General features: G+C 38.1%; 1 protein-coding gene across 1 annotated transcript; it reads right to left on the bottom strand.

Annotated features, from left to right (window-relative positions):
* Positions 1-6,531: 6,531 nt before the first annotated feature.
* myf6.S (myogenic factor 6 S homeolog) lies at positions 6,532-10,478 on the bottom strand. Its single transcript, NM_001095103.2, is given in 3 exon segments — positions 6,532-7,100; positions 7,565-7,655; positions 9,918-10,478. Coding segments are annotated over 3 exon segments (726 nt in total). The 5' UTR covers positions 10,431-10,478; the 3' UTR covers positions 6,532-6,978.
* Positions 10,479-14,858: the final 4,380 nt, after the last annotated feature.

A 14,858-nucleotide genomic window follows, 5' to 3' on the forward strand; every position in this document is an offset into this window, starting at 1 on the left:
AGCCCTCTGCCAAGGTGCAGGAACTCTTTGGTCAGATTCAGTTGGTACTTACATTTGGTTCAGGAAGGAGGAAAACGCAACCCATTAAGTATAGGATGTGAGCAACTTAGTGACTGCGATGTTTGTGTGACTTTTTCACACATGTTCATTAGACACTCTGCTCACTGCAGACAAAGAAACAGGTCCTGTTGAAAATCCTGGGGCTTTAGAAATAATGTCAACAATTTAAAAGGTATTTTTTTGTGCTGTGAATGTGCATTTTGGAATGCCAATGAAAGAAAAGAGTTTGAAAGATCAAACTAATCAAATTGTAATATACAAAAGCAAGGCAGACAAGGATGATCTCCCAAGGAAACTGAGTCTGCAGCTACAGTATGGGGAGGCCCATGTATCAAAGTCCTAATTTATCTCATTATTTTCTGAAAACTACTTGGACCAAATTCGTAAAGGTTTTTTACCCTTATTCATCAATACATTATCCCGATATATTTATGAAAAATCATAAGAATTTTTAGTATTTTCAGCATGAAAACGCAAGACTTTTTCGTATTTTTGCCTGAAAATCATGAAAATCTTCAGATTATTGCACGAACCCCAGCGCAAATCAAGATATCTTCAGGAAAAAATATTTTTGGGGTTTTTGGCTTCCGGACTGTAATAAATAACCCCCTTAAAGTAGTACATTATATTGTATACATTGTGTAATGCAATATATTATTGTGCAGTGTAGCTATGTTCAAGACTACAATAGACATGCAAGCCAAGCAGCAGTATAATTAATAATTTAAGTTGCAGAAAACTCCTAGGGAAAGCAGAAATCCCATTTGTTCCTATGCAATGTCTCTGAGCAACTGAATCATTTGGGTCCAGTAATGATGAAAACTTCTGTTTTAACATACTGGACAATAAAGCACCTCAACATTTTCATTAAAGATCTGTGAATACTGATATTAGGTATAATGTGGTTAAGTCAGATTAAATACAGAGCCCTCAAATCAACATCGTTGATTGTTGTTGAACTACAATGCACATAAACCCATGACATCGTCCAGCTGTTGTAGAATGCACAGCTGGAGGGGCACAGATTTACTGTTACACATGTTCCCGTGAATGGCAACGACTTTGGAAAATTAATATGATTAATATTAGGGCAGCCAATGGATTTAGGGGATATGAGTTCAGAGGGGCTGCGTGTTTGCAGTGATTTTTCTCTCCCATCATCGCCAGTAGTTTAGAGAGCAGCTCAGGAGCGGTTGTTTTGTTAGAACATCCAAGCCAGGCAGCAAATTCCCCCTTACTCTCTAGTTACTGTCACTGGTTTATGTGCGGTGATGATCCCCGAGGGATTGCCCTTTTCTTTTGTAAATTGATCTCCAAACAAATTAAGCAAAACTAAAGCAAGAGGCAAGTGGAACGAAATTGGGCAAAAAGAAAACACCAACTACAAGGTCAGTTAATGGGTTTGTAAGGAATCTGTGCCTGTGGGACCTGGGGATTGAAGTGCTGAAAATGAGATGCCAGTGCACCCAAACATGCCCTGCCCTGTACCCATACACTGAGCTTGGGAAGGAAGCAGCAGGGTCAGAATCACCTATGGAAACTTTTTACAGTCCTATTGGCCTTTCTCACTCTTAACCAAGCGCTTGCTCTGCAGTCTGCACAATTCCCTTTCTGTACAGTCTGAGAGCTAACCTCAGACCTACAATAAAAATATAGATTTTATTATTCTCAAGGAACTTGTTTATTCCCAAGTAACTTGTTTATTCCTTTATTATTTTCTAATGTTGTGGTAAAATGTGATTAAAGTTATAAATGGAAAAATGTGTATTATTAAGAACAAAAAGTAGCATTTTGCAATCTAATATTTTATATCAGACTATTATTACAAGTTCGGGACCTTCTATACAGAAATATGATACCAGAAAGATCCAAATGACAGTAAAAGTATCTCCCGTAAAGTCCATTTGAAATAATCCTAATTTTATAAAAATATTTCCCTTTTCGGTGTAATAATAAAACAGTTCCAAAACAATGCTTTTGGGTTTAATGTTTTTTTTTTAGCAGACTTAAGATATGGTGACCAAATTGCAGAAAATCACTGGTCCTGAGCATTCCAGATAATAAAGGGGGGGTGTTTATTTGGTGCAAAAATAAGGACTTTTGCAATATGACTTTTTACTACATACACTGCACACTGGTGCAACCTATCAAATCTTTTGTTCCATCGATTGTTAAAAGCCTTTGCAAGTTTGCAAAGGGAAGGCTTTCCAGGTAAATTAGTCGCCCGGAGAAGAGGCGATTTGCAGACGGGCGAGAAAAAATTCCCGAATCAGTAAGGGGCAAATTTACTTATTGTCGAATATTGAGGGTTAATTAACCCTCGATATTCGACTGACTAAGTTAAATCCTTCGACTTCGAATATCAAAGTCGAAGGATTTACCGCAATTTGTTCGATCGAACGATTTTTCTTTGACCCAAAAAAGATTGCAAAGCCTATGGGGACCTTCCCCATAGGCTAACATTTACTTCGGTAGGTTTTAGGTGGCAAACTAGGGGGTCGAAGGTTTTTTTTAAAGAGACAGTACTTCCACTATCGAAGTCGAAGTCGTAGTCGAAGGTCGAAGTAGCCCATTCGATGGTCGAAGTAGCCAAAAAAACATTCGAAATTCGAAGGTTTTTTTTATTCTATTCCTTCACTCGAACTAAGTAAATGGGCCATTACGTGTCTCTGTCCTTAGAGTAATAAATTCACACAAAGGAAAATGTATTTGTTTGCATTCCCATATTCTCATTTTCCCCATACTTCTATCTACTTCTCCCATTAGTTTGATTTGTGGATCTGCAGGGAATCCAGCAGTTTATCAGTATCAGCTTCCTGATGTTGTTCATTTGGCTTGAATAGTATTTACTCCAATGAAAAAAAATATAAAAAAAATATTGGTTACATTTGGGGTAAACACCATATATATATATATATATATATATATATATATATATATATATATATATATATATATATATATATATATATATATATATATATATATATATATATATATATATATATATATTGGGATATATATTTATTATATTATAATTGGGAACATATTCCAAAGCTCTGTGCAATAGACGTGTGTATACATCAAAAATATAACTTACATACAATTACTGACTGTTATAGGAGGTAAAGAGGGCCCTGCTCATTAGAGCTTACAATCTAAAAGAGAAATGAATAGATACACAAGCAATACATGTTTGTGGTTATTAATATTTAGCTATCTGAAATCTGAGCTGTTCAATGGGCCGTTTTCAGAGCATTGTGTGAAGTATTTGTGTGAGAGTCTGGAAACCCCACACATTGAGGACAAACATATGAGTACCTGCTACAGGATGCATAGGGCTAAAACACAGCTGAAGAAGCCATTGGTTTCTGCTTGGACTCCCAGGAGAGATCAAAGTGATTAATACCTTTAGCAGCTTTAAGAACAGGCAGAGTTGCTAGTTCCTGCTACCCAGAGACACATACACGTTCAGGAGGCTTATGGCTTCCCCACCCACATCTCTCACATATAACATGCATATCAGGGCCACCTGCAGAGAATTAGGTTGGAGCGTGAGCTCCTGTTCCTATTCATTTCAGCTCAGGCCAACACAAATAGGCTTTATTATTATATTATTATAGATTTATACATACAACCAGTTTCTATTTCTCCATTACTTCTTAACTGCATTATTATATTTATATATACTATTGTTATGTTTACATTATATATATGCACTCTATAGATAGATAGATAGACAGACAGACAGACAGACAGACAGACAGACAGACAGACAGACAGACAGATAGATAGACTATATTTACTTCATCCTGATTATAAATATAATCTTTTAATGTGTTTTTTTTTTAAGAAAAACTCCCTGTACATTGGAGATAATGTGAGACTAAAGTGCTTTTTTACAAACTGGATTTTTTATATATGGTATGTGAGGATTGTACAGGGCACGTCAATGTATATACAGATTTACAAAGTAAAAAAATAACCATTTGCCCTAATAAAGTCAAATTGACATATATTTTATGTTGTTTTAATGAAGAGTTACCAATGAGTGAGTAATTTACCATCCGGCTGGTAAAAAAGAATCATACTACCAATGTGCTAAGTAAGGCTTGTATTTTATTCCATTAAAATGTGTCAATCCTTTCTTGATCCCATGTCTAAACTGTATGTTCTTCCTTGTAAGCTGTATGTTCTTACATCTAAGCTGTATGTTCTTTCATTTAAGCTGTATGTTCTTTCATCTAAGCGGTATGTTCTTCCTTCTAAGCTTTATGTTCTTCCTTCACTGTGGATTATGGAGGGTGAGGCTCTGATAAACTGGACATATAATTGAGCCTGTCAGAGCCTTCCAACTGCCCTATCCCAACAGCAAATGATATTTACCAGCTGTAGATGGGCTTTGAGAAGAGGTATGATACAAATTAAAAACAAAAATAAGACCATATACTATAGGAATTTGTCATTAATAATTTGCAACATTAAAAAAATTAAGTTATTAAAATATATTAAAAAGCAGAAGTAGAGTGGATGTAAGGATGCATTAGAACTGGTTGATGATGGAGATGTGGGGAAAGGCAGCTTAATCCCCTTTGCACTTGCCAGAAACTGATACTTTAATGAACATTCCCAATATAATAGCTGGGCAGCAGCAGTACAAAGAATGACCACTCATCCTATGTAACCACTTTCTTTAGATTTCAACTCTTCATTCTAACCTATTTAACTTGGAGGAAAAGTACTCCAGAAGAGAAGCACTGACCCAGGGTAGGAAGTAAGCAACTACAATAACTTGGGGAAGGGTCGATAACAATTTAACAAGTTATAAGGGAAATTGGTCCTCTTCCTGATTCTTATGCAGTTACATCTTAATATTCTCATAGAAAAATATCACCACTGAACTAATATCTAATCATCTATGCAATTTACATCCTGCTGCACAGGGCAGTTATGGCCAACCAGATGCTGTGAGGTAGTTCAAACATCATCCAGAGGACCCCCAGATTATTTCATTCCTTACATAATGTGATACCTAATGAGCTACTTCTCACAGCCTCCTTTTGTTTGCCTTCACCCACTTGGCTGTACCATTTGATACATTTATACATAAAAGCTATTGGTTGACAGTGTCTATTTATTGAGATAAACATATTTTAACTAGATCATAGGATTTTACAATTACAGATATAAACTTGGATAACCACATACAAATACTTTTTACTGAAGGCATTTGATAAATACTCCTATGCAACAGACTAAACTCCATTGTGAAGAAGACCTAGGTTTCCAAAGCCTACAGTTGTAGGACATTTCTGAATAAAAGCCTGATAGTGGTGTCCTGAATTGCAATTTATCTTCACACACTTTTTTTCTCAAAGACAATTCTTCTAAAGATCAGGAAGCAAAGGATCCCAGATCTGGGCAACAAATGGGGGAACTTGTAACATGAATACTGAGAAGAGAGAGGTGGATGTTTGCACTTAGCAGGCGGATATTTAAATGCTATTAAAGACGTGAGAAGGTGAGAAGAATATCACTTGCACACATTAGAAAAGGCATTTAGCAATTGGGGGCATTTGAGACTTCAGTTTATAGAGTGTCCACCAGGCGGTACAGTGTCTTAGAAGGTATGTCTAATAATGGCATTTGGATAACTATTAAACCAAATCCAAGTTTCTCCCACAAATGTATTTGTGTTAAACACTGTCAGTACAGTTTACAGGGTGTTGTTGTAACTTGTATAGCTGATCATTTTAGGAGGTGAGAGGCATTATTAATGGCATAACCACTGCTAAGTTTAGATTAAAGAACACTGGGCTATTTTTAGATAAAAATATCTGCATTTGAAATATTTCACTGACAGGATGGTCATGAGTAAAACCCTTGGGTTAAAGGTTAGAAATCAGAGATGCGACATGGAAACCAGTTATTAAGGCACATTCTGAATGTTAGACCTCTCATCGGTTACATTGATTTAAAATAAATGTATGTCACAGTGTTTGTAGGCAATCTACTTTATAAACACACAATGAGTAAGCAAGCCCTGCTGTATATGTCACTTTATTTCATGTCTGAATAAATAAAGCATTGAAATAGAGGCAGGAATGATATCTACAGTATTTATATAGAGCAGTGATCCCCAACCAGTAGCTCGTGAGCAACATTTTCTCCCAGTGGCCTCAAAGCAGATGTTTATTTTTAAACTCCAGGCTTGGAGGCAAGTTTTGGTTGTATAAAACCAGGACCACTGCCAAACAGAGCCTTAATGTAGGTTGACAATCTACATAGGGGCTACCATATGGCCAATCACAGCTCTTATTTAGCACCCCAAGAACATTGTTCATGCTTGTGTTGCTCCCGAACTCCTTTTACTTCTGAATGTTGCTCATGGGTTCAAAAGGTTGGGGATCCCTGATATATAGAGATTCTACAATCAATATAATCATATACACAAACAATGGAAAATACAGCTTTCTTAGCAACAAAGAAGTTTATTTAATAAGATATATATTATAATAATTATAAATACACCATTCAAACGATAGTTTAAATAATATGAGTTCTTGTTGAACAGCAGTTTATGACTATTTACAAGGAACATGGGCATTTAGAACACTGTCCATAATTACAAATATAAATTAGAATCTCTGCACCTTGCACAATCAGGAATGAATTTATTTTGAATGTAGAGGATATATTGGCATTTTACATAAAGACAGAGGAAATATTATGGTGAGGAAAAAGCAAATGTGGTCTGTGAAATATATAATGTCACGTCAGTGCAACAAGAATCAATTTAATGATGGCATGTTATATAAATGGGGAATAGTAGAGCAGTTGATCCTGTACCTGCCTGTGCGATTAGGAAATTTGGAAAGCTGAGCTGGTAGAGCCATGAAGCATTAGAGAAGGGTCATATTAATTCTCTACCAGCTCCTGTATAGTGCAAGGGTGCTTGGGTTCATCAGAAGATATGCTGTCCACTATAGAGGAGAGGCACTGCAGGCTGCTGGAGGAGGAATTCTCCTGTAGGGATCTTTCTGTAAAAGCCAGACAAGTATGAATACAAGAGGTTTAACTGAATGTGAACATGAATACAACATACATAATATGCAAAGAAACCTTACAAATTTTGGAATCTACTGACTGGGGCAAGATCCAAGCATATGTCATGCTAGACCAGAAATAGCCAATCTGTCTGCCCCCATTTGCTACTGAGCTACAGCTGTTAGTGAGGATTATGGTTTTTGCTCAGACTATTGATGGTCTTTGTAGCAGCAGCTTTTAGTGTTTTTAGATTTGCTATAGTGAATACTATATATAGAGATTAGTTTGAATACTGAAACTTGTACATCTAAAATAATTGTTTGCTAATAATATCACTGATATGAATGTACAGCAAGCTACAGAACTATAGACATGATGCACTGTCAGGACTTTGTGTCTCTGTGTTCAACAATGACAATATGGCAGAACGCCACTAATGGGTTAGAAAGGAACTTACCTTCTTTAATATTGAGATCGGGCATTCTGGAATGGTCGGGAATATGGTGCCACTCAGGATGACAGGTACTTAAGAAATCCTCACTCTGAATCTGGAGATATTACAATTTATGTCAATAAACATGGCAAACCAAGCATATTTCATTCAAAGGAATTTCTAAAATGTTGTTAAATCAATAGATTTACTGATCTTTTACAGCTTCTACAGGACTTCTAGTCCTTATTGGTGGTAAGACAGTTGTTGATTTACAACTCCCAGGATTCTCCAAGAGCCTTTGGCTGCCAGGAGGTTTAGTACATTAACATAGTGGGGTTGCAGATTAGAAAACTGTAGGGGTGCTGTGAAGTTTTTTCCTCTGTACCTTTGTCTTGGTCTCTGCTGTGAAATCCTATTTACACCACTAATGTCAATTTCTATCTGCACATGTAAGGCTAACTAATATGCAACAAGCTGTTTGCTTCACTTTCCACCATAGCTGCAACTTTGCACACTGCAATCCATTCACCACCATAATACAAGAGGTGTGTTTCTTTGGTACAACCAATTTTATTAAAATGATCGATGCAAAAGCTGAATGGACGTGTGAACAGCTACTCAGTACCATGTTGTAAAGAAAAAGGGTTTGCTATATTGATATTATTCACTAATTTCATTTGCTTACATGAACAAAGTAATAGGTTTTCTGTTACCCATTGGCTTTTTTGTAAGCAGTGGCTATGGTTGACAATTGTTGATTTCATGGAATACACTGTACTGGGAGATGGATTCAACAGTGAGTGAAATGCAGATCCTATAGCACAGTGGTCAGCATTATTGTCTTGCAGTGCTGGATCCATGATTTGATTCCAGCCAGGGCACCATCCGCATTCAGTTTAAGTACAGTGGCTCCAGTTTCCTCCCGTAATCCAAATACACAGCTCTCAATAACACCAGCAATTTAAAGTTTCCTGTACTTAGCCAATGCTATATTAATAAAGAATAACCTATTCTTATCTGTTTCCTTTTAAATATCTACATAAAGTGGGATTGCTGTTGTGATTAAGTTACACTGGAAGCTACAGTAGAGCACTTCCAATTGTGCTTATACTTGATGAGTGTAAAATTGCGTGTGAAACAGCCAATCAATAGGAGGCTTCCCTGCATGAGTGCACACTGTAGGGATGGGTGAATTTTTTCGCCTTGTTTCGCCAGAAAAATGACGCTCATAGACTTGTATGGCGTTGTGCGTCAAAATAAAAAGACGTGCGTCAAAAAAAGTTTCGCCCTGCAACAAAATTTTTTTGACGCCCATAGACTTTAATGGGCATCAGCAACATTTCGCCGGCGGCGAATTTTTGGAATTTTTGAAACAAAACGGGTCAAATTCGCCCATCCCTACACACTACCATTATCTGTACCACCTGATTGCTCCTAACAACGAGGAGTAAAGAGTCAAACCCCACCCTGTGTATGAATATCCCTGGGAAGTCCTTTCATGTAACTAAGTACTATATTTATTATTAAAAAAAAAGTGTGCCCTTCAAGGGTACGGTGTTAAATTTTAGATCTAGATTATAGTAGCGTAGATCTTGTAGATCAGTGGTTTCTTACAGTCAGCCTAAAAACTATTGAAAAAGTAACTCATGCCAATATGGCATGCTTGTTCTAGGCACTTTGACTTGTTATCTTGACAAGGTAAAATCTAGGGGCACTGAGGAGCCTGTAAGTGACTCACTCTAAGTGAACACAGAACACAGTACTCAGCATACAAGACATATCTAGAGGGAAGATTATTATAATAGTTTTATGTTTTAAGTATGGCCTTTCAAAAATGATATTGTAAAGAGTGAAAGTAGACACAGGGTATAACTTTCTAGTTGTCTAAAACTGTAAAATGCTCAGCAGCTGGTCAGTTTAAAAAACATGGGACATTTCCAAGGACAAAATTTACTTGGGACATACACTGAAAAAAAGGGAAGAGAGGTGGACATGACTACATAATTGGCAACTATGGCTTATAACAAAATATCTAGCCAAGCTGAAAAATATCTTTATAGACCATCGAGGGAAGTAGTTCCGCACTTTCCTAAGGCAAGAATTGACAAACGTTGACCTTCCTGCAGCTGCTTGTCTATAAAACCCACTCCTAGCTAGCAAGCAACAGCTGACTGTAGTTTATGGGAGCTGTAGTACAGCGACAGCAAGAGAGACACAGTGGGGGCATTGCAGACATTGCCCTCGGGAGAGAACTTCTTCAAGAATTATTCATTTTTGTACAATGAGATTTGTAATTTTATGACACTCTTACAATCATATGACATGCAAAGCACATGTAAGCATCACACATTGCTGACACAGAACACACTCTGCTTACAGAAGCCTCTTTGGGGTTATAGGAGAAGGGTTCCTCATCTGCTTTCTGTGGCTTGTCCTGCTGATCCAAACTGTGCAACAGATCCTGGAGCCTTTCGATATAATTAATGGCACTGCGTAGTATTTCAACTTTGGGAAGTCTTTGGTTTGGGTTTGCCACAGTCCTTCTTTTGAGAGCCTCAAAAGCTTCATTGATCTTCTTTAGCCTTCTCCTTTCCCTTAGGGTGGCTGCTTTTCTTCTGTCAGTTGGGGCAGACTTTCTTTTGCAGGTCTTGCAGGCCCAGATTAGACATTGTCCAGGACAGTGGGGTTGTAGTCCTGGTGGAGCTAAGACATGTTCCTCTTCACTACTGTCACTTCCAGCATCTGCTGGCAGCTGATCACGACATGGGGACAATGTCCCCTCACTACCTGGGTAGACAGGGGATCCATCTGCTACTCCCAGTTGTTGAAAGGCTCCATTATCTCCATCCAGGTAAAAAAAATAGGAATTTGTTTCAAATAGGTCCATCATTATGCTTTGCCCTTGATTGCTCTGGCAGCCTAGCTAAGTGGCGTGCTCAAAACAGCACAGCCCTGAAGGAATTTAAGTAGTACAGTGACATAAGTCCCTTTCTTTATATAGCTGTTGAAACCCTATCCAACTTTTATCTGTTGCAGTACATCACCCTCCAAATCTGATTTCAGCCAGTCTCCTGGGTACAGCCCTCATCATCTCCTGTATGGAACCAGATCCCTTTGGACAAGAATCAGCAATCAAAACATAATAAAATATCTACCTACTAATAGACATTTATATAAATAATAAGAAGCCCTATTTGTGCAAAAAAGATAAATTTTTAAGGCAATAATGGAAGACTCCATTTCATCCAAATAATCCATTTTTAAAAAAAAATGATTTCCCTTTTCTCTGTAAAAATAGAACAGTACCGTGTACTTGATCAAAACTAAGATATAATTAATCTTTATTGGAAGCGAAACCAGCCTATTGGCTTTATTCGGTGTCGGACTGGGGGGTCCGGGGCCTACGGGGGCTGTTGCCTCAGGACCCCACTCCACCTGCGCAAAGCCGCCCCTGGCCCCCCTCCCTGAGCCACATCCCACCCCCGTGGCCTGCGCCTTCCCTTTTTTAAGTTCCAGCGCACTGGGGACCAGGGAGGGAAGATGGAAGCTGCTTCCACCAATGGGGCGGATTCACTAAAGGGCGAAGTGGCACACTCTAGTGTTAATTCGCCAGAAATCCCATCCGCAAGGACATTGCCAATCCACTAACAGGCGTTCACATTCTATCACCAGGCAACTTTTGATATAAAAATCCGACACATGATTCTATAGTAGACTTAATGTTTGAACATCCAAATTACGAAAAGATCCCTTATTGAAAAACCCCAGGTCCTGGGCATTTTGAATAATAGGTTCCATACCTGTATAGTTTCAACTAATCATGTCTTTAGGCAGTACAACCAAGTTTTGAAGCCAGATTGTATAGTGCACAAAGCTGTTGTGTAAAAACATATAATTTAGCATTTATTCAGGCCCATATCTCTGCCCAAAAAGCTTTTAAAAGTTCACACAAAGGATAATTTTTGCAATCTACATGTACTACAAGGGATGTATTTTACTATTCTACTGTTTTTTTTTATTTAGTTTTGCAGGTCTTTGCATTTGATTAATAAATAACAATAGTAACTTCCTTGTTTGTGTTCAGCGTGCAATTTGTATAGATATTTGATGTATGTCATTCAAAGGGGGCACTTATGGCCAGCATAATGAACCCATGTTGTTGCGGTTAAATATGAGAGGGACAAAGATTATCCAAGCTATACTTTCAGTGTTCCAAGCTTCCAACTTCTTATATTGCTACAAGGAACATTCAATTTGCTGTCCTAAATGAACTACATAACCCCCTGGCCTGCTACTTTCTCCTGCTCACACATGCCAGTCTGTCAAGGCTCCAAGCTCAGCCAGTGAAGCATGCCAGTGGATCCCAGTTCAGAGAGATTATTCTGCAGCTGCCTTCAATACATTTTGTCACTCATTCTGGCTCACCTTGAACAGTATGGCACTTACACTTTTGCAGGTTGCCTCTAAGTCAACACAAACACAACTAAAGTCCCCACTTTGCAGAATAATGCAGCCCAGTTACTTCTTCCTGCAGAGCTAAGGCAGCATGCCATGGCCTTTAACTTACCCATGTTGATGATGTTATTACTCATCTTTAAGGATTGCTTTCCTCTTGGAAGAACATTCTCACCATGTGTGAACAGACTGCTGTTCCTGATATTTTCCAAGTTATGCTGTGGTCTTTTAATTTGTTCATACGCAAAGCAGTGTTAAAGGAAATTATATGAAAATCCTTTGGCCAAGTCTCCATGCATCCTGTTTCTTTATCTGCCAACTACAGAAAATTATGTTTTGCATGCAGTAGCGTGAATATTCTCTGTTCGGCAAAATCATTAGTTATTTTGAAAATCTTGCTTCAATGTTTTTAAGAGCCCATATAAATATCAGTATGTTATATGTGATGTTATGTGTTAAAATTATATTTTGGGCATACACATAGTGGCTTATGAACTTCTGGTCAAATCTCCCCAGTGTAGAAACTCATAGCAAAATATTATTTTTTTTTAAAAAAAAAAAATAATTGCCCATAAGTTACAGGACTATTGAGGAGATCTGACTAATTGGGTCACTGTGCTGTATATAAGAGGTAAAAGGTAGACATGCTCATGTGAGGGTTCTGCTGAATGAGACAAGTGTCTCCAGGATGCAGAGAAGGTGCCATTGGGTGCTAAAATGTACAGTTACAAGTACAGTTGCAATTACACTGGAATTCTGGGTGAAAATGATGCATTGTGGGGAAAAACATGGCAAATTGCATTTTGTATCTAGTAAGTAAATGTCTCTAAAAGCATGGGATTATTATCAGCATCAGACTGGGGTTCCGGGGACCACCTGGCCTCCTTCAGGGGACCAGACACCCCCCAACTGCTACCCCAGCTGCAACACCCCTACACCACACATACAGTAGCTTGTACTCTTCCTGTGGCCACAATCAGGGATATGGAAAAATCTCGGGAGGCAACAAAAAGAAGTCTCAGGCAGGGAGTGGGTCTGGGTCAGAGGGCCCAGGTTTTTTTCCCAGTTTCCCACTGGTCCAGTTCAACGCTGCTTATTATGATTCCGTATGCAACTTTTTATTGAGAAACAGCAAATGTATAAGGTCTTTTTTATTATAGGTAGGACTCTCATTCATTGTTGCTGTTTATTATTAATGTGAACATTTATTGATTGGGTCAATGTTTATTTGAACTACATTACCCAATTAGGGACTAGTTATAAAGGTCAGGATTTTCTGTCATCAAGTATGATGCTAGCTGTCATCTTTTATATGTGTCATTCTCAGGAGGTGGATTATACTCTTTTGATGTTATGTGCCCTTTCATCCCATGAGACTGGTCAGTAGGAGGGAAATCACATGTGGGCAGAGACGGAGGGTGGTTGGAGGCCACAATGCCGACTCACTTGCACATTCTGACCTCTCAGTCATATCGACACCCACAAATATCCACCAGTCAATATACATAGACACCAGTTTCATAGTTAGTAGTTTTTCTGTAATGGACAATTCTTATTGTATTTAAATCTGAGAACAAAAGAGCAGTATGTTCTCCATACATGATGTAAACTACTAACATATGTGAAATACAAAAACAAGTAATTATAAAACCCCAGTCCAAATTTTTATATTTTATATAACTCAGAAGGGACTTAACCAGGATTCTGTTGTTGTTGAATGTTTAAGAAGAAACAGTTAACTGTCTCTTTAAGCAGAATCTGAGCTTTTCTTCACAATTTTTTCCTATTTGTATCTGCGGCTTAAAAACAAAACTCATCCCTGGAACAGAAGGAAACTGAGCATGCATGTGAAAAATGACTGGAATCCCTTTAGAAAATTGCATTTGTCAAATAAAAGCGAATGTACGGCGATTTGTCAGAGTTTTGCTACTGGCAACATTTTCCTGTCTCAGAAAACAGTCCCCTGTGAATCCCACTAGATGATTGAGTGAGCCAATGATGTGTTCAGTTTTCAGGGCTATTGTTAAAATAAAGACACAGGTGCCAGTAATATGTAATAAATGTTTACAGAGGGAGAACTGTGGCCATCTGGTGAAACCAAAATGTACAAAGAGCCAATTCTTCGATGCTTTCCCTTGATTTGGGAATATTTAACTCTTGGTTGGATATGTTGTAAAACAGGAATCAGGCACTAGCTGTTTCAGAACTACAACTCCCATCATGCCATGACAGCCAAAGACTGACACAGGATGCTAAAAGAGATAGTTCACACATTACAGAAGATCAACATACAATATATTGCTAAAAGAGAAGGTAACTCAAACTAACCAGTACTTGCCATTCAACCTAACATATTGGCACTCTCAGTGAATAGAATATGTATGATAAGAACACTGCTAATACTGCTAATACAAAAAACAAAGAGTACTAGTGTGTATGGCAGCACAGTTTGGGGAATAATGTATAATCTTAGGGTAGACTTAAGGGGCCGATTCACTCAGCTCGAGTGAAGGATTCGAATGAAAAATACTTCGAATTTCGAAGTATTTTTTGGGTACTTCGACCATCGAATGGGCTACTTCGACCTTCGACTACGACCTTCGACTTCGATTCGAACGTTTCGAAGTAAAAATCGTTCGACTATTCGACCATTCGATAGTCAAAGTACTTTCCCTTTAAAAAAAACTTCGACCCCCTACTTCGGCAGCTAAAAGCTACCGAAGTCAATGTTAACCTATGGGGAAGGTCCCCATAGGCTTGCCTGTGATTTTTTGATCGAAGGATTTTCCTTCGATCGTTGGATTAAAATCCTTCGAATCGTTCGTTTTGAAGTAAAAATCGTTCGACTATTCGACCATTCGAT

Source organism: Xenopus laevis, chromosome 3S, assembly GCF_017654675.1.
Source record: "Xenopus laevis strain J_2021 chromosome 3S, Xenopus_laevis_v10.1, whole genome shotgun sequence".
In the NCBI taxonomy this organism is placed as follows: domain Eukaryota; kingdom Metazoa; phylum Chordata; class Amphibia; order Anura; family Pipidae; genus Xenopus; species Xenopus laevis.